This window comes from Muscardinus avellanarius (assembly GCF_963383645.1).
Source record: "Muscardinus avellanarius genome assembly, chromosome: 13".
Classification (NCBI taxonomy): Eukaryota; Metazoa; Chordata; class Mammalia; order Rodentia; family Gliridae; genus Muscardinus; species Muscardinus avellanarius.
Genome location: NC_137799.1, coordinates 23,344,498 through 23,367,856, shown reverse-complemented (window position 1 = coordinate 23,367,856; position 23,359 = coordinate 23,344,498). Strand labels below are relative to the sequence as shown.

The window sequence follows — 23,359 nt, the reverse complement described above, 5'->3', positions numbered from 1 at the left end:
AATTTCTATCTGTTAAAAAGTATACAGCACAGCCGGGCGTGGTGGCACACGCTTGTAATCCTTGCCCTTGGGAGGCGGAGACAGGAGGATCGCGCAGGTTAGAAGCCAGCCGCGTTGGCTTAAGAGACCCTGTTTCTTTTTTTTTTTAAATGGTTTTATTGTGTTTTTTTTAATTGGTGCATTGTAGTCATATATCACATAGGAGTACAAGACTTGAGAGGATATACAAGCACACATCATCCAATTAGCCCTCATCCAGCCCCCATTACATTCCCTCCCCATCCCTCGATCCCATGCTTGTTTGGTGATTAACTTTGATACATTTGTTTATGTACCTCGTGTTGTTTTTTTTTTTTTTTTTTTTGGTGGTACTGGGGTTCCTGGAAGCCCTTCTACCTCCGGGCTACGCTCCCAGACCTATTTTATATTTTTGAAACAGGGTCTCTTACACCAGCGCGGCTGGCTTCGAACCTGCGCGATCCTCCTGTCTCCGCCTCCCAAGCGCGGGGATTACAAGCGTGCACCACCACGCCCAGCATCCTCCTGTGTTTTAAAGAGGCTCCATCCTCCCCTATTCCATACCCTCTCATTGGTCACCTTAGTTGCTTCACTATAGGGCCCTTTCTATAGCTCGACCTCTTCCTGTTGCCCCTTTCCTCCTAGTTATTGCTGATTAGGGGAAGCATCTGGTTTTTATTTTCTGCACTATTTCTCTGTGCATGCCACGTTGCAAGTACCTATCCCATTCTTGACAGCCCCAGTAGTGGCCTGGCTACCGGGTGGACTGATCCAGACCTCGCCGGCTTAAGAGCGGCCTTGCCTCATGGGAGGCCCCAATTCTGGTCTCGCTGGCCCCGACACCAGCCTAACCCCTCAGCTGGCTCCGATCCCAGCCTCAGAGGCCCCAGTAGTGGCCTTGCCTCACGGCAGGCTCCGATGCTGGCCATTGGCCCCGGCACCAGCCTAACCCCTCGGCAGGCTCCGATCCCGGCCTTGGAGGCCCCAGCACCGGCCTAACCCCTCAGCAGGCTCTGATCCCAGCCTCGGAGGTCCCAGTAGTGGCCTTGCCTCCTGTCAGGCTCCGATGCTGGCCGTTGGCCCCAGCATCAGCCTAACCCCTTGGCAGGCTCCGATCCTGGCCTCGGAGGCCCCAGCACCGGCCTTGCCTCACGGTGAGCTCCAATCCCGGCCTTGCTGGCCCCAGCACCGGCCTAACCCCTCAGCAGGCTCCGATCCCAGCCTCGGAGGCCCCAGCACTGGCCTTGCCTCACGGCAGGCTCCAATGACAGCCTCGCTGGCCCCAGCCCCGGTCTAACCCCCCCTCGGCAGGCTCCGATCCGGCCTCGGAGGCCTCAGTAGCGGCCTTGCCTCACGGAAGGCTCCGGTGCTGACTGCTGGACCTGGCACCGGCCTAACCCCTCAGCAGGCTCCGATCCCAGTCTCGGAGGCCCCAGTAGCGGCCTTGCCTCACGGCAGGCTCCGATGCCGTCCATTGGCCCTGGAACCGGCCTAACCCCTCGGCTGGCTCTCATCCTGGCCTCGGAGGCCCCAGCACTGGCCTTGCCTCACAGCAGGCTCCGATGCCGGCCATTAGCCCCGGCACCAGCCTAACCCCTCGGCAGGCGCTTATACCGGCCTTGGAGGCCCCAGCACCATCCTTGCCTCACGGCAGGCTCTGATGTCAGCCATTGGCCTCGGCACCGACCTAACCCCTTAGCAGGCTCCGATCCTGGCCTCGAAGGCCCCAGTACCGGCTTAACCCCTCAGCAGGCTCTGATCCCAGCCTCAGAGGCTCCAGCACTGGCCTTGCCTCACAGCAGGCTCCAATCCCAGCTTTGCTGTGTCCGTTGCCGGCCTCACCCCTCGGCAGGTTCCAATCTGTGCACCCTGTTTGCCCAACCAATTGTCCCACGTTCTCAAGGGTGCATGGTGGTAACGTTCTGCCTCTGGGGTTATTATTTCAAAGGTTCCAGGTGTAATGCATCAGATCTCTGCCTCCCCTGAGTACTGGCCACTGCCATTGCCACTGCCTCCACCATTTCAAATCCTTCCCAAGCTCTTTTTCCACTCTGAATGTTTCCAGTGCTAAGCATGCATGACGATAGCATTTGACATTTGGTGTAATTTCTCCAGAAAAATAAGGTTGGTAGGAACCGATTTCTGCTTCTCCTGAATACAAGTCTCCACCGCCATCGCGGAGACCACTTTCAACACCGCCTTTCTCCTTGGTCTCCGCTAAACTCTCTCCTTACAGGTGATGTCCAAGATTCTTAACAATATAGAGAAACAGCAGTCTTCCTTCACAGGGAATTTTTCCATAAGTTCCAGTGCATTAGGATAAGTTTTGTCTGCATGTCCAGTGTCCTGGCATCCGTCACAGCTTTCTTAACTCCTCTCGGATATTTTTTCTTTTTCTTTTCCTTTTTTTTTTTTTTTTTTTTTTAAATAAGAGAAGACAGTATATGTGGTTTGAGGAGGTAGTGGGATCAGGCACTCAGTAGCACTGTGACCCGGTCGGTTTCCCCATGGGTCCAGCGTGCTCCGCACTACTCCACCTGGGGCTCAGAGTCCTGTGACCCGGGCCCTGGCTGGTGTGCCCCCGCGCGACCCCCACCTGGGACCCAGGGTACTGGCCCCGGTTTCTCCAGGGGTCTGGCATGCTACGCACGGTCCGGCCCGGGGTCCAGAGTCCCACGACCCGAACCCCAGCTGGTGTGCCCCATGCGACCCCCGCCTGGGACCCAGCCAAGAGACCCTGTTCCTAAATAAAAATATAAAAATAGGACTGGGAGTGTAGCCCAGAGGCAGGAGGGCTTCCAGGAACCCCAGTACCACCAAAAAACAAAACAAAACAAAAGTATACAGCACAAAAAGGTTTCCCAACAAATTATAAATTCAATGGAGTTGCCCTAGGTGGTTATAGGCTCTAATGTGAGTATAGATTCAAAGGCAAAAGGATGTTGAAATTATCTGTTAATACTTGGAGTGACTATTTAGATGATTTCTAGTATACTATGCTTATTGTCTTTCTAATTATGGTTAAAATGAAAAAACACATAAAAATTTGGCACAGAATTAAAAACCGCTCCAAAATTTATTTATGAAGTCCAATGTAATGATTGTATTGGTGTATAGTACAGAGAAATTTAGAACTCTTAACATGTCAAAAACCAGAGATGAATGTCTTGTTTTATGTGTTTAGTAATTAAGTTTGACTGGATGTAACAAAAAACCTTTCAACTATACTGGCCTAACTAAGGTCAAGAGTTTTATCTTTCTCTCATGAATAACAAGGAATCCTCAAGATGAATAGATGGTGTCACGTGGGCTCCTAATACCTTCTGGCTAGTCTCTTCCACCTCAGGTTCTTGCTTCAAGAAGGAAAACAGGAGGACAGAGAGCAAAGGCAGAGCTCAGACGACTCTGTGTCTCAAAGGGCTTTCCCAGGAGGCCACTCAGTGACTTCCAGCACTGTCCTAGGGCTGCCCCTGTTTCAAGGGAAGCTGGGGAATGTTCTAGCTGAGCATGTTGCTGTGCAGAAAATGTTTACTCTGTAAAGAGTAAGAGAAAGGGCCCTGGGTAAGCAAATAGCAGTCTCTGCCACACCAAGAGCTGTGCCTTAAGAAGCTCTAGACAAACACACAAACAAATCTCTTTCTACTTAAACCAAAGTTTATATAAAAGGAATATAAAGCCGGGCGTGGTGGCACATGCTTGTAATCCCCACGCTTGGGAGGCGGAGACAGGAGGATCTCATGCGTTCGAAGCCAGCCTTGCTGGCTAAAGAGACCCTGTTTCCAAATTTAAAAAAATATATAAAATAGGTCTGGGAGTGTAGCGCAGAGGTAGAAGGGTTCCATCCCCAGTACCACCCAAAAAAAAAAAAAAAGGAATATAAATAAGTCCTTGCTAGCCGGGCATGGTTGCACATGCTTGTAATCCCAGCATTTGGGAGGCTGAGACTGGAGGATCGTGGTTCACGGACAGCCTCAGCTAATTAGTGAGGCCCTTTGCAACTCAGTGAGACCCTGTTTAAAAATAAAGAATAAAAAATTGGGCAGGGGGTGTAGCTCAGAGGTCAAATGCCTCTGGGTTCCATCCCCAGACCCCCACACAAAAAAAGTCCTTAAATAGTGTATGAAGGAAATGTTCCTATCATTTTAAACTTAGAGATAATTAGTGACTTGTCTCAGGCCATAGCAATTCCAGGCCTAGAATTTGAAGTTCCTTTTTCCCCGCTGATGGGGAGCCATGGGGGCAGAACAGAAAACAGAGACTCAGATATGCATTTTGGAGTGGCTGCCTGGCACAGCAGTTGCTTTGACTCCTTAGTGCAGAGCCTGTCTTCAGAGAGGCACCGCTTGCACCCTGCAGTTGCAGATGCCTGGGGCCAACTAAGTCCCTCCTTGTCAGTGTTTCCTACCTGTCCCCCAGGTCCTCTTTCTTGTTAACCAGAGTCTTGTTAACCTTTCCACTCTCTTGCAGAATCCACACCCCTCTTTTCCCTACTCATTGTGTGTCCTCTGTTACCTAGGCAAGGACTCATGACAAGTGATCTGACTCCGGCTCAGTAGGAATGGTTTGTTCCTATTTCGCAGTTGCATATCCTTGGGTTTATGGGGCCCTCGAATACACTCGACACACCTTTACCTCTAGTTGTGGGATGAAAGGCAGTATTTCAGGAATCCCTCACAGACAGGAGTGGGAGCCCGCTCCCAAGTGTGGCTGGAGCACTGTGGCCGCCCTCTAGTGGGTCTTCTCCCGTCTGCCCTCCCTTCTCCCTCTGCCTAAGGTTCACCCTCCTCTCCTTGGATGGCCAGTTGCCTTTTCTGGTGCCCAGGAGAGGGTGACGTCCCTTCTCTAACATGCGTCCCAGAGTGGATCCAACCCTCCTTTTTGGCTCTGCCTCTAGTAATGAAGTTACTAAAGGGTAATATTAGATGTGAACATTCGTGGTTAATCCCTTGATGTACACATTTCATTATTAAGGGACTGGCGGAACACACGTCTTTCTCTGTCTCTCTCTCTGACATTTTGGAAGGGAAATGTACCGTGAAAAATCTCATTTCTTTTTTATTGCTTAATTATTTTCTTTTCCTTTTTTCTTTCTAATTTTGTATAGGCATTATTAGTAGCAGTAAAGGAAACTGACAAAAATTTTCTCCAGATCCAACAACTATAAGTCATTAGCTGTTTTTCCTCCCCCCAGTCCCTTCCAGTCACTGCCCATATGCAGTGATATTAACTATATACAATTCCAAAGTATACTTGTTTATGCCAAATAATCAAAGTTAGAGGAGATTAAAGTGACTGAGATACAGGAGCATTTTGGGTACTAATGGCTTCTTATTTTGATTATTCTTCTTTAGGAAAGATACTGCTGACCCTGGACCATGGAGGACTGCCTTCATACCTCATCTGAGAATCTGTCCAAATTGGTCAGCTGGGCCCACAGCCATGGGACCATTTGCAGCCTCATTCCAAACCTGAAACACTTGCTTTCTGAAGGTTCCCATGGGAACCTGACTGCAATGTGGGGCTGTAGCGCAGGCCATGCCTATCACTGGCCGCTAACAGCTACTTGCAGAGCTGGGTCCCAAGAGAGGGTCTGTTTCCAGGACAACAGAAGTTTTAACTCTGACAGCCCCAGTATAATTGGGGTGCCTTCAGAGACACAGACTAGCCCTGTTGAAAGGTACCCCGGGAGACCAGTGAAAGCAAAGCTAGACTGTAACCGGACCCGAGACTCTTGTGACTTCTCTTACTGCAGTGAGCCCTCTGAGCTGGATGAAGCCGTTGAAGAGTATGAAGATGAAAACACCCTGTTTGACATGGTCTGTGAGTCCTCTGTTACAGATGAGGACAGTGACTTTGAACCCCAGACCCAAAGGCCTCAAAGCCTCGCTCGCAAAAGGCCAGGAGTCGTTCCCTCTTCCCTCCATTCAAGCTCCCAGGCGCAGATGGTTGACGAGTGCAGCAATGATGTCATCATCAAGAAAATCAAACAAGAGATTCCAGAAGATTACTACATTGTGGCCAATGCAGAGCTGACTGGAGGGGTGGATGGGCCAGCCCTGTCCTTGACACAGATGGCAAAGCCCAAGCCTCAGACTCACGCTGGTCCCTCCTGTGTAGGGTCTGCTAAGCTGATTCCCCATGTTACGTCTGCCATCAGCACGGAGCTAGACCCACATGGTATGTCTGCGTCCCCCTCTGTGATCTCCAGGCCCATCATCCCAAAGACTGCTAGGGTATCTCTGGCTTCACCAAACAGAGGACCCCCCGGTGCCCATGGTACCAACCAGCAGGTGGCCATGCAGATGCCTGTGAGCACATCCCATCCTAACAAACAGATCAGTATCCCTTTGTCTGCCCTGCAGCTGCCGGGACAGGATGAGCAAGTTGCTTCTGAAGAGTTCCTGCCCCATCTGCCCAGCCAGGTCTCATCCTGTGAGGTAGCCCTCTCTCCCTCAGTAAACCCAGAGCCAGAAGTGAGCTCCAGTCAGCAGCAGCCCCCACTTGCTCCAACCATAACTACTGAGGCCACAGCACAGTGCATACCAGGTATGGCATGGGAGGTGACAGCCAGTCCCTCCCCACGTGCGTTAGAACTCCGCGCCGCCAGCACTTCTGAAACCAGTGGTTTAGTGTGCTAGGATTCAGTCCTTCATTCTCAGAAAGATAGGGATGATGAAATATATTACTTCCACATGAGAAGAGGAAGTGCATCTGAATTAAGGCCATCCATCTGGTTGCTGTACCTCATGGCTGAGAGGACAGCTGTGAGGTTGTACTCTTGATCCTGCACAGTGGATTTAAGGCTGACATCTGGCCTTACATTGAATTTTTTGTAATTAAGTTAGTTTTTCAAGTTTTCCTTCTCCCTGCTCCCCCCCCCCCCTTCTCTCTCTCTCTATACTGTCCCATCAGTATCAAGGTATTTAGTTGCTGTTTGAGGCTATATGATGTTGGGTAAAGCATGCAAAACAATAGATCTAATGTGTTTCCATTCTTATTTATCTGAATGAACCTCACATTGATGATTATTTTAGTTGGTGTGGTAGTTTAAGTTTTTTAAAAGCAACAGATATTTCTAAAAGAAATATTTAATCTTTTCTCAGAATTTAAGAGACTTCTATAACTAACATTTCTGAAATATGTGAGTCTAACTGGAATGGGTTGGGAGGAGAGTGGGATGATGGATATAAGACCTAGTCAGCCTGAGACAGGAGGATTACAGGTTCAAGGCCAGCCTCAGCATCTTAGCTAGATCCCCTAGAAACTTAGTGAGACTCTGTTTCAAAATAAAAAATAAAATAGGGCTAAGGTTATATACATTCTCTATGCCCCTGGGTCCAGTCTTCAGCAAACCCCCCCCCCCCACACACACACACACACAGTCATATATTTGGGAAAAGCATTCTAGAAGTCTGAGGCACTTGTGCCTTTGACCTGAAACTTCCTAGAACTAAGTTGTTTTTACAAATATGCTCTTCCTGTTTTTATGTTGACCCTAAGATTCCCCAAAGGGGACTTTCCATTTATAATTTTTCTAGTATAGTCGTGATTTTATTAATAAAATGTACATTAAAAGTAAAATTTATATTCTTGGTGGGCTACTGGGGTACAGAGACATTCTACCTCTGAGCTATACTCTCAACCCCTACCCCCACACACTTTTATTTATTTATTTATTTTTGAGACAGGGTCTCTCTAAGTTGCTGAGGCTGGCCTCAAACTTGCAATCCTCTTGCTTCATTCTCCCCAGTATTGGGGTTATAGGCATGTCCCACCATGCCTGGCTTACTCCATCCTTTTAAGAAATATTTTATTTTGAAACAGGGTCTATTAAGTTGATGGGAATAGCCTTGGACTGGTGGTCTTCATGTCTCCCAGTCATTAGAATTAAGGTTATACAGCTACATCCTGCAAAACATTCATATTTTGATAGAAAAATTATGCTTCTTGGTTTATTTTTTCTTTTCAATGTAACAGATTTATTGAGATATGATTTATATGCCATAAAATTCACTCATTTTAAAGTTTACAGTTCAGAGGGTTTTTTGTATATTCACCAAAATGTGCAACCATTACCATTATCTGAATTGAGAACATTTTCATCACCCAGAAAGAAACCCCACGCTTATTAGTAGCTGCTCTCTCCCTGCCCAAGTGCCCGGTAGCCACTAATCTACTTTCTGTCTCTGTGGATTTACTTACCCTGTACATTTCACATAAATGAGATCATATGTTATGTAACCTTTTATTACCTCCTCTTGGCATTGGGCATATTTTCTAGGTTAATCCTATATGCAGCACTTCTTTTCTTTTATTACCAAATAATAATTTCATTGTATAAGTATATCTTTTTTCTTAAATATGAACTGATGGACATTTGGGTTGTTTAACTCTTTTGTCTATTGTCTGTGAACATTTATATGCAATTTTTTGTATGGGTATGTATTTTCATCTTGCTAGGACAACTACCTACGAGGAGAATTGCTTGCTTCTGTGGTAACTAACGTTTTGAGGAAATGTCAAACTATTTTTCAAAGCAGTTCCACCATTTTATTGTCTCATCAGTAATGCATAAAAACTTATATTTCTCTACACTGTCACTAACATTTATTAGTTTCCATGTTTAAAAAAAAAATGATAGTAAGCCGGGCGTGGTGGCGCACGCTTGTAATCCCCGCGCTTGGGAGGCAGAGACAGGAGGATCGCGCAGGTTCGGAGCCAGCCTCGCTGGCTTAAGAGACCCTGTTTCCAAATAAAAAATATAAAATAGGTCTGGGAGTGTAGCCCGGAGGTAGAAGGGCTTCCAGGAACCCCAGCACCACAGGAAAAAAAAATGATTGCAATACTATTGGGTATTTGAAGTAATGTACTTTTACTAATATTATTATTATTATTACTGTTATTGAATTAGGAATTGAAAATAGGAGCATTCTACCTTGGAGCTACATTACCAACCCTTTTTAAAATTTATTGATTATTATTAATTTATCCAAGGGCATCCTGCCTTGAAGATACATTCCCAGCCATTTCTTTCTCTTTTTTCTTTTTTGCGATACTGAGGATGAAACCCAGGGACACTCCACCTTCAAGCTACATCCCCAGTCCTATGTTTTATTCTTTATTTTGAAACATGGTCTCACTAAGTTCTGGAGGGCCTCACTAGGTAGCTGAGGCTGCCTGCGAACCACATTCCTCCTGTCTCCGCCTCCCAAATGCTGGGGTTACAAGCATGCACCATGCCCGGCTCCTTTCTTTTTCTTTTTTTCTTTTTGGAAAGAGGGTCTTGCTAGGTTGCTCTGAGCCTTGCTACATTGCTGAGGCTATACTCGAACCTGTGCTGCTTCTCTCTCAGCCTCCCAAATAATAGAATTACAGGTATGTGCCACCAGATCTGGATCCTTTTCATTTTGAAACAGGGACCCACTAAGTTACTGAGGCTGGCCTTAAACCTGCAATCCTCCTGTCTCAGCCTCCCATATACTGAGATTATAGGTGTGCAGCACCATACCTGGTTCACTATGTTTTTTATTTGTATTTTTTCGGAAGACTGCTAATATTGGTCATGTTTTCATGTGCTTATTGGCCATTTTTGTATCTTTTAAAAAATGTCTATTCAAATCCTTTGTCCATTTTACTGGTGAATTATAAAAGTTTTTTATGGCCAGGCATGGTGGTGCACACTTGTAATCCCAGCATTTGGGAGGCTGAGACAGGAGGATCACGGTTCACAGATAGCCTCAGCTACTTAGTGAGCCCCTTTGCAACTCAGACCCTGTTTCAAAATAAGAAATTAAAAAATAGGGCGGGGGATGTCGCTTGGAGGTAGAATGCTCCTGAGTTCCATCCCTAGTACCACACACACAAAAAAATTCTTTTTTCTGAATATAAGTGCATTCTCAGACATAATTTGAAAGTATTTTATTCTATGGGTTATCTTTTTCTTTCTTTAAAAAAAAATTATTTTGCCAGATGTGTGGTAGTACATGCTTATAATCCCAGTACTTGGGAGGCTGAGACAGGAGGATTACAGGTTTGAAGTGAGCCTCAGCTAGTTCGTGGGGCCCCATTTCAAAATAAATAATAAAAAATATGGCTGAGGATAGAAGGAGAATGCCCATGGTTCCCTAGTACTGGGGGAAAAAAAGAATTCTTTTAATCATTAAATAATGAATTGAGCTGGGCATGGTGGCACATGCTTGTAATCCCAGTACTTGGGAGGCTGAGACAGGAGGATCGTGCAGGTTTGAAGGCAGCCTCAGCCACTTAGTGAGGTTCTCAGTAACTTAGTGAGACCCTGTTTCCAAATAAAATATAAAATTGGTCGGGACTATAGCTCGAGGTAGAAGGCCCCTGATTCCATCTCCAGTAACACACACACACACACACACACACACACACACACACACACACACACTAATAATGAATTGATCTTCATTTGTTATTTACATTGTTTGTTGGATAATTATCTTTATTAGGCTAGTGAACATTTATGGGCTAGGAAATATGACTTGTACATGAGTAATATATGTAGTGCTTTTTCACTAAAACAGTTGTGAATCTGGCTTATTTATTTATTTATTCCTCCCTTTTTTTTTTCTACTCAATAAATAGGAGACATAGCCCGGCAGAGTTTCCTACATTCTCATTTTGTACTTAAGGGTATAATTCAGAAAAGTGTCTTACAGAGTGGTCCTGTTCACTAGCCTGTTAATTGTGTCTCACACCTTCCACTGACCTGCAAAGCAAGATGCCTGACCCTCAGTTCTAAGACATTTGAATGTTTTAAAGTGTAATGATTTAGAAAACAAATCCAGCCTATTTGACAAAGAAGTAATTTTAATTCTTTTATTATTGTGTATATTATACTCCGATAGGTTTTTCTTCCCTTATTAAAAATTAACTTTTATAATCGCTTTAAAGCAGTAAATCCAAGGTTAGTACATAAAACATATAATCGTAAACTGTGACTTTACTTTCACATATCTTTATTATTTTTTTTCTCTCTCTTTTTTTTTTTTTTTTTTTTTTTTGGTGGTACTGGAGGTAGAAAGCCTCTGGGTTATACTCCCAGACCCATTTTCTATTTTATTTGGAAACAGGGTCTCACTAAGTTGCTGAGAGCCTCACTAAGTAGCTTAGGCTGGCTTCGAACCTGTGAAATCCTCCTGTCTCCGCCTCCCAAGCACGGGGATTACAAGCGTGCGCCACCATGCCCGGCTAACTTTCACATATCTTTAAAGAAACAATTTGGGACTAGAAACAATAAATGAAAACCTGATTAAGCCAGGTATGATGGTGCATGCCTGTAATCCCAGTACAGGAGGATCACAGGTTCATGGCCAGCCTCAGAAACTTACAATCATGTGCCACCATGCCCAGCTTTTTTTTTTTTTTTTTTTTTTTTTTTTGGTGGTACTGGGGTTGGAACCCAGGGGCCTTCTACCTCCAGGCTACACTCCCAGACCTATTTTATATTTTATTTGGAAACAGAGTCTCTCACTAAGTTGCTGAAAGCCTCACTAAGTAGCTGAGGCTGGCTTTGAACCCGTGTGATCCTCCTGTCTCAGCCTCCCAAGCGCAGGGATTACAAGCGTGCACCACCACGCCCGGCCCGGCTAAATATTTTTAAAATAAATAATAAGTAAATGACTGTTGAGTCAGCCAGAAGCAAAGAGAAATTGTTCCATTTTATTTAGTTATGCTGATGCTATTGAAATTCTGTTTCTTTAGTGGAAAAAGCATCCTTATTTCTGTTCAGAACTCAGCTTGTATAGTTATAAAATGTTAATCAAGATGTGAATAAAAGAAATAATTTCCATACTACTCAATCCAAATTGCTGGATATAGTGGTGCATGCCTGCAATCCCAGTACTTGGAAGGCTGAGATAGGGCGATCACAGATTTAAGGTCAGCCTCAGCAACCCAGTGAGACCCTGCTTCAAAATAAAGAATAAAATAGGGTTGGAATATACCTCAGAACCAGAAAGCCCCTGGGTTCAATCTCCATACCATAAAACAAACAAAAGAATATATATTATGAGGAGAATTATTGACTGTCTACCAGTAGCTTGGATTTCATTAATTTTTGAAGGGTTCAAATATATTTGGGACATTAGTCATACTGAATTTAAATCCCCATTGCATCATGAGTTAAGGTTTTTAATGTATATTTCTTAAATATACTCCTGTATATAATAGCTTTCTCTCAGATATTGTGCATGGATACCTTTTAATCAGCTCTTTTCACAGAAGTTTTATCATAACGGTCTATCAATTTTAGCTTTTCAGATTTTTTATATGTATTTTTCATTTGATAACATTTTTATATCTTTCTAATAGATTAATATATGTTCTTTTTATATAGTCATGTATCAGTGATAGGGATACATTCTGAGAAATCATTTTAAGCAGTTTTGTCATTGTGCCAAGATTGTGCAGTATACAGGAACCTAAGTGGTGTAGCTTCCTGTGCCTCAGCTGTATGGTATAGCCCATTGCTCCTCAGCCATGAACCCGTGCAGCATGTCAATATTGAATATTTTAGGGAAAAGTAACACAGCAGTATTTGTATAGCTAAACATAGAAAAGGCAAAAACAGTACATCTTTAGTAGCACGCACCGTGAATGGGCCTGCAGGACTGGAGGTTGTCTTGGGCAAGCCAGTGGGTGAGTTGGGAGTGTGTGTAAGGCCTCCGACATTACTGTGCACTACCACTCAGGCTACACTAAACTTACTTTGAAAAGCTCTTTAGTAATAAGTGAACCTTAGCTTAGTATAACTTTTTTACTTTGTAAACTTTAAAATTTTTAAAATTTTTTTAATCTTTTGTAACATTTAGCTCAAAATACAAATAGATGGTACAGCTGGACAAAGATTTTCTAATTAAATATGTTCTTATTCTATAAGCTTTTTCTATTTAAAGAAATTTTGTTTTAACTTTTTAAACTGTTTTGGATAAAAACTGAAGACAGACTCGAGCTGTCCTCTCTTATGACAACAGTGCCTTCTGGTACCTCTTAAAGGACATGTATGAGGCTGTTTTAGTTAACTTCTTTTTGTTGTATTGCTTATTTACAAATAGAAGGGATATATTCTAAAATAATGACTAAAAAGTATAGTATAGCAAATACATGCAGAGTAGTCACAGCTATCAATTTAGCATTATCAAGTATTATGTGCTATACAAAATTGTGTATGTAATCGTTTTATGCATCTGTCAGTGCAGTAGGTTTGTCTACACCAGCATCACCCCAAACTCTTAGGTAATGTGTTGTACTATGACTTCATGATGGCTACGTCACTAGGCAATAGGAACTTTTCAGCTTCGTTATCAGGTGAGACTGAGGTCATTGTAGTCATTGACTAAATGTTGCTATGCTGTACATAAACGCATTAAATACTCATGGGCTGTCATATTGGAAAACATTACCTTTTAATTTTGTTAATGGTATTTATTGTGAGTATGGATTTTCTTAATTTTTATGAAGACTAGTCTTTCCACATCTGCTTAGCTGTAATCTTTTCTGTCTTCTGTATTTTGTTTAAGAAGCCCTTTTCCTACCTTATGATCATGTGTGTAGCTCAGTGGTAGATCACTTGCATAGCATGCAGGAGCCCCTGAGTTCAATTCCCAACATTACAATAGAAAAAAATTAAAGTTGTCTCTATTTTCCTCTGTTTCATTTATGATTTTATGTTCTTCTCCTCTCCTCTTTCTTTTTTGACATTTAACTCTACAACTAGGATTTATTTATTTATTTATTGTGGTACTGGGGATGGAACCCAGGATCCTTCTACCTCCAAGCTACACTCCCAGACCTATTTTATATTTTATGGAATCAGGGTTTTGCTAAGTTGCTGAGAGCCTCACTAAGTAGCTGAGGCTGGCTTCGAACCTGTACAATCCTCCTGTCTCAGCTTCCCAAGCACTGGGATTACAAGCGTGCGCCACCACGCCTGGCTCTACAACTAGGATATATTTAGAGGAGCAATCTCATGCCATTCTTTTTGTCCAGAGTCCAGGATTATTTATTGAATAGCTTTCATTTGCCACTGGTTTGATTAATTTACCACAGTTTTATTTATAATTGAATCTATTTCTAGTTTTTATTGATCTTTCTTTTTCTTCTAATTTTTATAGTTTGATTATATTTCATATAAAACAAAATGCATTCAGAGTGTAGGAATGTAGTCTGAACCACTTATACTTTTTTTAGGAATTACTAGTATAAAATTGAATTTAACAAACATTTATTTATGTGTGTGTGTGTGTGTGTGTGTGTGTGTGTGTGTGTGTGTGTGTTACTAAGGGATTGAGCCCAGGGGCATTCCACCTCCAAGCTATGCTCCCAGCCCTATTTTATTTTTATTTTTTAAATTTTATTTATTTATTTGTTTGTTTATTTATTTTGGTGGTACTGGGGTTCCTGGAAACCCTTCTACCTTGGGGCTACACTCCCAGACACCTATTTTTTTAATTTGGAAACAGGGTCTCTTATGCCAGAGAGGCTGGCTTCGAACCTGCGGGATCCTCCTGTCTCAGCCTCCCAAGCGTGGGGATTATAAGCGTGCGCCACCACGCCCGGCGCTTTATTTTTATTTTGAAACAAATTCTCACTAGATTGAGGAGAGTCTCACTACTTGCTGAAGCTGGCTTGAACCTGTGATTCTCGTCTCAGCCTCCCAATTACTGGAATTACAAGTGTGCACCACAAAGACTTTCCAGCTTTAAGCAAGCTTTTTTTTTATTTCCTCTGAGCTACATCCTCAGCCCTATTTTTTATTCTTTATTTTAAAACAGGGTCTCACTGAGTTGCGAAGGGCCTCACTAAGTAGCTGAGGCTGTCCGTGAACCGAGATCCTTTGGTGTCAGCCTCCTGAATGCTGGGATTACAAGCCTGTGCCACCACGCCCAGCTTTAGCAAGCTTTTAAAGCTCAATTAAGGTGTATATATTGCAAATACATACATACCCTCATATTATCTTATATATATTTTTATTCCACAAGAAATGTATGCCTCCTGTCATTCAATAAATACCCATTGGAAACTCACAAAGTATCAAGCTCAGGTTGGGACCCACAGATAGGGCAACAAACAAGGCAGAAACACAGTTGATGTTCTCCTGCTACCTACACTGTGATGGGAGAGACATCCAACCCTGGACCTCTCGTAACACCCCAACTTAATAAAAACAAAACTGTGTTTCAAATATTCCCTGAACCGAGATGCTGTTAATCAGACTGAATTACTGAATTGGTTGCCGTTAGATAACACATTTATTAGGACTGTTTCCAGGATGATGGATGAGTAACAGTGGCTGGGCAAACAATTAAGCCACGGTGATAAAGGAAAGCCAGCGCCCTTTCAGATGGAGATTAAAAGTGCAGAACGCTATCGGCAACCCATTCCACATCATTTATTTGAGTTGCTTTCTACTCAGCTACAAATAACAAGCTTAGTTATATCAAAATTGCAATGTTGCGCTTTTTTGGCAGACAACTAATGTCCTACTTTAAGAATTCGAAATATATAATCATTTACAAGTTTTGTGTGGAGCAAAAGTAGAAAATTCAAACCAATCGCTTTCCGTGAGACAGACTCAGGTTTGCTCTGTTTCAAGTGCTTGCACATCCTTTTGTCAGTGTTGTTTGTCTTAGCATTCACAAGAAAATCTTCCCAGTTGGCTTTTTCTGTCTTTGAAATAAGAGTATTTTCATTTTATTGCCAAGGAAGTAAAAAGAATCTGTTATTTACATGTAAAGTTTACCTACAGATGAGACATACAAATATGCAAAATGTACCCATATACAGAAAATAGCTATCAATCTCAAAATGTGACTTTCTTTCAGCCAGTTTGGATTTGATTTAAGGCTATGAGAAATCCAAGAACCAATTCAGAATGAAAAAGGCATTGACCTTTATTTTCCAGCTTTGTTACCCATTGCTTGTGGTCTGAAAAGATAAAATGAACATATAGCCCGAGGGCAGGCAAGGCAGTGTCTAGACACTGACGCCAGAGCCCCAGCACCCCTGAATTCAGACATTTCTGTACCTGTTTTTCTAGCGGAGCAGCAGCTGCCTCATCCCCTCACAAGTGAGCGAGCCCCCTGAGTCTCAGGAGGGATGTGCAGGTGCAGGTCAGCCGCTTCATTTGGGGTCCAGCAGTAATTTTGCTTTCAATCTAAATTTCATTTATGTGACTAATGGCTTGTGATCCCAAAAGAACATATTAGAACTAGAAAAAGTATAGAGCATGGTCAAAATGAAAATGTATGCTTCTGTGGCTACATGGAAATTTTAAGCTTTGTTATTTTAGGTGAGAACAGTAATCAGATTTATGATCGAGGAAATCTGATTTTGAGATTGATACACTTTAGTTTATTGACTGTTAGGATACACATATAAGATTGCTTCTCTAACACTCCTTTAAAATCTATAAGATAGTTTGCTTGGGCAAAAACATTAATTTGTGTTGCCTTTTCCAATTTTCTTATTTTTATCAAGGCAATAGATGGCAAGCTATAAAATGGTACTGCTGAACAGTAACAATCTCACCTTAGCTCTCATCGCCCCATAATCCTGACTCTTCAAAGGAAACTAACTTCCTTCCTTCCGGTACTGAGAATTGAGCCAAGGGGCATTCTACATCCAGACTACAACCCCAGCTCTTCTTATCTATCTATCTATCTATCTATCTATCTATCTACCTCTCTTTCTTTCTTTCTTTCTTTCTTTCCTTCTTCCTTTTTTCTTCTTTTTTTCTTTTGCAGTGCTAGGATTGAACTCAGGGGCATTTTTCCTCTGAGCTATTTTTTATTCTTTATTTTGAAGTAGGGTCTCAATAAATTGCTGAGGGCCTCAGTGACTAGCTGAGCCTGGCTGCAGACCTGGGATCCTCTTGTCTCAGCCACCCAAGTACTGGGACTACAAGTGCACCCCACCACACTTAGTTTTAATATTTTTTTAAATATTTTGAAACAGGATCAGTGTCTTGCTGAAGCTGATCTTGAACCTGTGTTTCTCCTGTCTCAGCTTCCTAAGCACTGAGATTACAAGCATGTGCCAAGATACCCAGCCTTTTCATATATTTTATTTTTCCAGAATTTGGAACAAATTATATACACCTCTATGTTTTATCAATTTCAGAAAATACCCATGGATACTTTGTTATGAAAGATGAGAACTTAATTCATTTTCATTAACCTTTAATATCTAATTGTTAGGTTACTAACAATATACAAGTAACCAGTGTAGAATTTTAAAATGGGGGAAATCAATGTACTTCATTCACCTAAGAATGAGGATATTATTGTCTCTATTCTTTTCACTATTTTCTCCTCTCTTCTTCGTACAGTCGTCTTATCTTCACGATTTTCATTCTCTTTGTGGCCATATGTCTCTAAATGTTCAGAACCGGCAGCACTTGTTATTTGGCAGTGTAAGCGTTGCTCTTGGCTCTGGCTCTTAGCTCTCAGTGTTCTGATGTGGCGTTCTTTTCATACTGATGAATTTCACAAGCTCCAGGGCGCTGAGGAGACTGGGTGTTGTGGTGTACATAAATTACTTAGTTTGTGTAAAGGGTTTAGAACAATATCTCATACAAAAGAGTAAGTCTTCAAGAGATATGACCCAACATTATTATGATATTATATTTCATTTTATCTGAAATGCCATTGATTGTAATATTTACCACTATTTTGTGTTCCACAAGGAAAGAAAACCTACTAATTAAACTCTAATCCCCAAGAATTGTGAGACAGATTTCAGAGATGTTAAAATGTGAAAAAGTGCATCTTAGAATCAATATATAAACCAGGATGCTGGTGCACGCTTGTGCAGTAATCCCAGTACTTGGGAGGCTGAGACCAGAAGATCACAGGTTCATAGCCAGCCTCAGCTACTGAGTGAGGCCCTCCTCAATTTATTGACGCCCTATTTCAAAATTTAAAAATATAGAGCCGGGCATGGTGATGCACACTTGTAATCCCAGCATTTGGGAGGCTGAGACAGGAGGATCGCAGTTCACGGCCAGCCTCAGCTACTTAGTGAGGCCTTTGCAACTCAGTGAGACCCTGTGTAGCTTGGAGGTAGAATGCCCCTGGGTTCTAACCCCAGTACTGCAAGAAATAAATAAATAATAAAAGGATACAAATAGGGCTTGGGGTGTAGCTCAGAGGTAAATGCCCCTCAGTCCAGTCCCATGTACCACACACAAAAATAATCAATGAAATTATTATTCTTAGTTTTACTGTGTGTGTGTGTGTGTGTGTGCGCGCGCGCGCGCACGCGCATGTGTGTGCATGCGTGTGTGCATGCGTGTGTGTGGTGCGTTTCCCCGTCCTGGTTCTCGGTCTTCCTGCTGCGTTTGCCCTGGTGTATTTGCCAGGTCTCAGGAGCTCCCACCTGAAGTCTGTCCCGGTTGTATCCACTGTCCTCTGGATTCCATGTTGCTTTCCTTCCTTCCTCATTCTGCTGGATTCTGTCAAAGAATTTCCCAAGAATAAAGAGAAAGGAGGTAAACTTTTGAATATTTAAATTTCTAAAAATTCTTTTCCATTAATGATTGGGAAAGATTTTCTCTCAATATTTGTTCCTTGTATGACAATTACAGATATAATAATTTCTCAAATCTCTTTGAGGATTTTTATTTATTTATTTATTTATTTATTTTTATTTTTTTTGCTGGTACTGGGGATGGAACCCTTCTACCTTCGGGCTCACTCCCAGACCTACTTTTATATTTTTTTTGAATTTGGAAACAGGGTCTCTTAAGCCAGCAAGGCTGGCTTCAAATCTGCGTGATCCTCCTGTGTCTGCCTCCCAAGCACAGGGATTACAAGCGTGCGCCACCATGCCTGGCTCTTTGGGGATTTTAACTGGACAGTTTTAAAAGTTATGTTTTGTTCTTGAGTTGTGTCATTTTTATTCTTTTTTTTTTTTTTTTTCAGTACTGGGAATGGAACCCAGGGGCACTCTGCCTCCAAGCTACACCCCCAGCCCTATTTTTTATTCTTTATTTTGAAACAGGGTCTCACTGAGTTGCAATGGGCCTCACTAAGTAGCTGAGGCTGGCCGTGAACTGCGATCCTCCTATCTCAGCCTCCCAATTTTTATTCTTTTTTTTGGTGGGGGATGAATACTGGGGATTGAACACAGTACTTTACTCCTGAGTTAGACACCCACAGACCTTTTTATTTTTCATTTTGAAAAAAGGTCTTGCTAAGTTGCCAAAGCTAGCCTCTAACCTGAGGTCCTCCTGTCTCAGCCTCCCAAGTACTGGGATTACAGTGATACGCCAGAGCACCCAGTTTACAGCTTATCGTCTGCTCTTAAATACTTATTCTTTTTTGTTTGTTTCTTTCTCCTTGTTTTTCTTTTTAATTCTCCTAGTTTCCTTTTGTTAGTTCATATTAAGAATGCCTCAGGACAGAGGTTTGGTGTTGGTTTCTTGGGAGATTGTGTGAATAGGTTTGCTTCCCAGGCATGAAGCAGGATGGGATGTGTTAGTTGTCAGGGCTCCCATTACACTGGGTGGCAGCTGGTGTTAGCCAAAGACAAGTATCAGATGCTCCCTCCATGAAAGAGGTCTTAGCCGTTCCCTGTGATGGGTTCTATTTCTGAGCAAGGTTTTGTTTGATTTTTTTCTGGAAAGGGATCAGGGTCGGGAGATTATGGGGGCACACTGGCTGCTATGGCTGTTATAAATTTTTCACTAGTCTCCTGCGTTCAGCCTTATTTGCAGTCAGCCTTTCCTACCCAAACAATTGTGCTTGTCCCTAAGCCCTACATGATGTCATCTAGTCCCTCATTATGCATGTGTGGGCCCCCAACCCTTAGCATCACCTGGGAGCTTGTTACAAATGCAGAACTTGAGACCCTCAGAGACATACTGATTCAAAGTCTATGTTTTAATGAAATCCCTGAAAAATTTTATTCACCTTATGATTTGAGAACAGGGTTCTAGTCTTTGTGTAGTTCCATCACTTGTCTTAATTTTTTTTTTTTTGCAGGTCTGGGGATGGAACCCAGAGGTATACCCCCTGCCCTATTTTTATTCTTTATTTTGAAACAGGGTCTCACTAAGTTGCAGAGGGCCTCATTAAATAGCTGAGGCTATCCATGAACTGGGATCCTCCAATCTCAGCCTCCCAAATACTAGGATTACACGCGTACACCACCATGCCCAGCTGTCTTAATTTTTAACACAGGTCATCAGCTCTTCATCCTCTATAGATTTGGTAAGATCCTCATGAGGTGAGGACTCCTCCTGACCAGCCTCCCTCCTCTCCTTGACCCTACAATTCCAAGCACCATTTTCTAGCTTCAGAAAGCTATGCAGGCTGGGCGTGGTGGTGCACACTTGTAATCCTAGCACTTGGGAGGCTGAGACAAGAGGATCGCGCAGGTTCAAAGCCAGCCTCAGCTACTTAGTGAGACCCTGTTTGCAAATAAAGTATAAAATAGGTCTGGAAGTGTAGCCCGGAGGTAGAAAAGCCTCTGGGTTTCACCCCAGTACAAGAGAGAGAGAGAGGGAGGGAGGGAGGGGGAGGAGGGGAGGGGAGGGAAGGGGAAGGGAAGGGAGGGGAGAGAGCGTGCTGTGTAGTAGGCAATATGGGAGGAGGTGTAGGTCAGCACAGCAGTGACATGCTGAGTCCTAGAGGATGTGGTTGGTCCCAGTGATAAAGTTCAGACATCATCTCCTATAGAAAGATTTTCTTAATTAGAAGATTATAGATAATGCAGTTGATTAATTAAGGAAGTTGGTGTGTTGAATACGGATCGCCATTGGCGGTAACGTACCTACCTTGCTTCGCCCTGACTGTGCAGCTTTTCTGAGAGGCTTTGTGTCGTGTGTACTGTGATTTTGAAGGTAGAAGGAATAGATATGAACTTCTTTCCTGTCTTGTGAGTGGTGGTTGGAGAAGGGCTTTAACACTTGAGCAAAAGCAAACTGCATAGAAATGCTGGATTTTGGATTTGCTTGGTGATGGTTTCGTTTTTATAGCATGTATTTAAAGCAATAGAAAGCAGCTTTTAATATTGGAATTTATATAGGAAAAATAATTTTTATAATATATCTAAAATGTCATACTTTCAACCTGAAATTGAACCCAGGGCTTGGTGCATGCTTGGCAAGCACTCTACCATTAAGCTCATCTCCAACCCCAAGCATTTCTTTCTTAATATTTGGTGGTGGGTTTTGTTTTAAAGGAATACAGCTGCCATGTTAGTCTACCTGTCATTCTTGAGAAGCTGTATACAGTCGTAGTTAAGTATATGCACTTTAGCTCTAACCTGCCTGTGTGATTTTGAGCAGGTATAACATAAGGAGCACAGTGTATTCTAGTAGGGTTGCTATGAGGAATATCCTCCTAGGAGTGTGTCTGGTAACTAGCCAGTAATCTGCAGTTGCTAGCTGTTGGGACCATAAGCTAGAAGCCCTGTGGCTTAGGGGGTGAGGTTGGGGCTTGGTAACGGAGTGTGGCTGGGAATTATAGTTTTCATATATCACCCTGATTCAGGAAACAAAATAAGTCAGTAAATGACACCATAGAAGAGAAGTTGCCTGTGTGGAACAGTGGATAAACCTAGAAAATTTTCTTTGGCAACAGTCAGTTGGATATAAATAGCAGCTGTGCTCTGAAATAGGGCAGATGCTTTTCAGTTCACAGTAGTCAAATGAGTTAATTCTACATGAGAAGGAGGGAGTTGTAGCTCTATGGATGAAATGGATTTGTCCATTTTGCCCATATTGTGCAAAAAGTGATAGGTTTATATAACGCCCCATTTTATAAAAGAAAAATCTGCTTTAATGTACATTTAAAAAGGTAGTTATTCTTTTTTTTTTTTTTTTTTTGCAGGTTTGGGGGTGGAACCCAGGGGTATTTGACCTCTGAGCCACACCCCCTGCCCTATTTTTTATTCTTTATTTTTGAAACAGGGTCTCACTAATTTGCAGAGGGCCTCACTTAGTAGCTAAGGCTGTCCGCGGACCGCAGTCCTCCAGTCTCAGCCTCCCAAATGCTGGGATTACAAGCGTGCGCCACCACGTCCAGCTAAAAAGGTAGTTATTCTTAAAGACTGGGAGTTGAGAAAATTTCGAGAAAAGAGGGAAACAACTTCCCGCTTTTACTTTATATTTATTTATTTATTTTTGGTGGTACTGGGGTTCCTGGAAAACCTACCTCCGGATACACTCCCAGACACCTATTTTTAATATTTTTTAAATTTGGAAACAGAGTCTCTTAAGCTAATGCGGTCGTCTTCGAACCTGCGCGATCCTCCTGTCTCTGCCTCCCAAGTGCGGGGATTACAAGCGTGCGCCACCACGCCTACCTTATATTTAAATTTATATAACAGATATGTATTGCTTTTTAAAATTAAAAATTAGCCGGGCGTGGTGGCGCACCTTTGTAATCCCTGCGTTTGGGAGGCAGAGACAGGAGGATCACGCAGGTTCAAAGCCAGCCGTGCGCGCTGGCTTAGGAGACCCTGTTTCCAAATAAAAATGTAAAAATAGGTCTGGGAGTGTAGCCCGGAGGTAGAAGGGCTTCCAGGAACCCCAGTACCAACAACAAAAAAAAATTAAAAATTATATATATACATATACATACATACATACATACATATTTATATATATAGTAATGGGGATTGAACCCAGGGGCATTCTACCTCTAAGTTACACCCCAGCCCTATTTTTTTTTTTTAATTTTGAAACAGTGTCTCACTAGGTTGATGAGTCTTTCTTGTTGCTGAGGCTGTTCTCAAACCAGCAATCCTCCTGTCTCAGCCTCCCAAATACTGGGATTACAGGTATGCACCACCACAGCTGGCTTATTTTTTTATTTTGAACCAAGGTCTTGCTAAATTGCTGAGGCTGACTTCAAATCTGCAATCTTCTTGTCTCGGCCTCCCAAGTACTGGGATTACAAGTGTGCATCACCATGCTCAAGTTTATATAAGAATTTTCAAACATGAGGGGTAGGTATCCTTACTTTTTCACGCAACATAGTACCGCAAATTTTAGTGCCTTTGCTATAACTCTACCTGTCCTGCATAGGTGAACCTGTTACTGACCTCTTTTCTTCATCTTTCAAAATGATTGAGATAGGATTTTGATACTCTCCCCATAAAAATATAATAATAATAATAATAATAATAATAATAATAATAATAGATACAAATACAAAATAATACGATAAGACAAAGCCATTACTGAGTTACATGCCTCAGTGTTCTGTATACAGTGATCCATTGTGGAGCCAGAAAAAATAAATTATTATTTTTTTTATTATTTTGGTGGTACCTATTTTATATATTTTTATTTGGAGACAGGGTC

At 42.5% G+C, this 23,359-nt stretch overlaps 1 protein-coding gene across 2 annotated transcripts in view; it reads left to right on the top strand.

Annotated features, from left to right (window-relative positions):
• Positions 1-5,393: 5,393 nt before the first annotated feature.
• KIAA1958 overlaps positions 5,394-23,359 on the top strand; it is a gene marked incomplete at both ends in the record, with an annotated part of 77,751 nt that continues 59,785 nt past the window's right edge. For both annotated transcript variants that reach the window (XM_080708504.1, XM_080708503.1), the window contains one exon: positions 5,394-6,564. In XM_080708504.1, coding sequence (XP_080564630.1) covers positions 5,394-6,564 — 1,171 coding nt within the window. The remainder of the gene's footprint in view (positions 6,565-23,359) is intronic.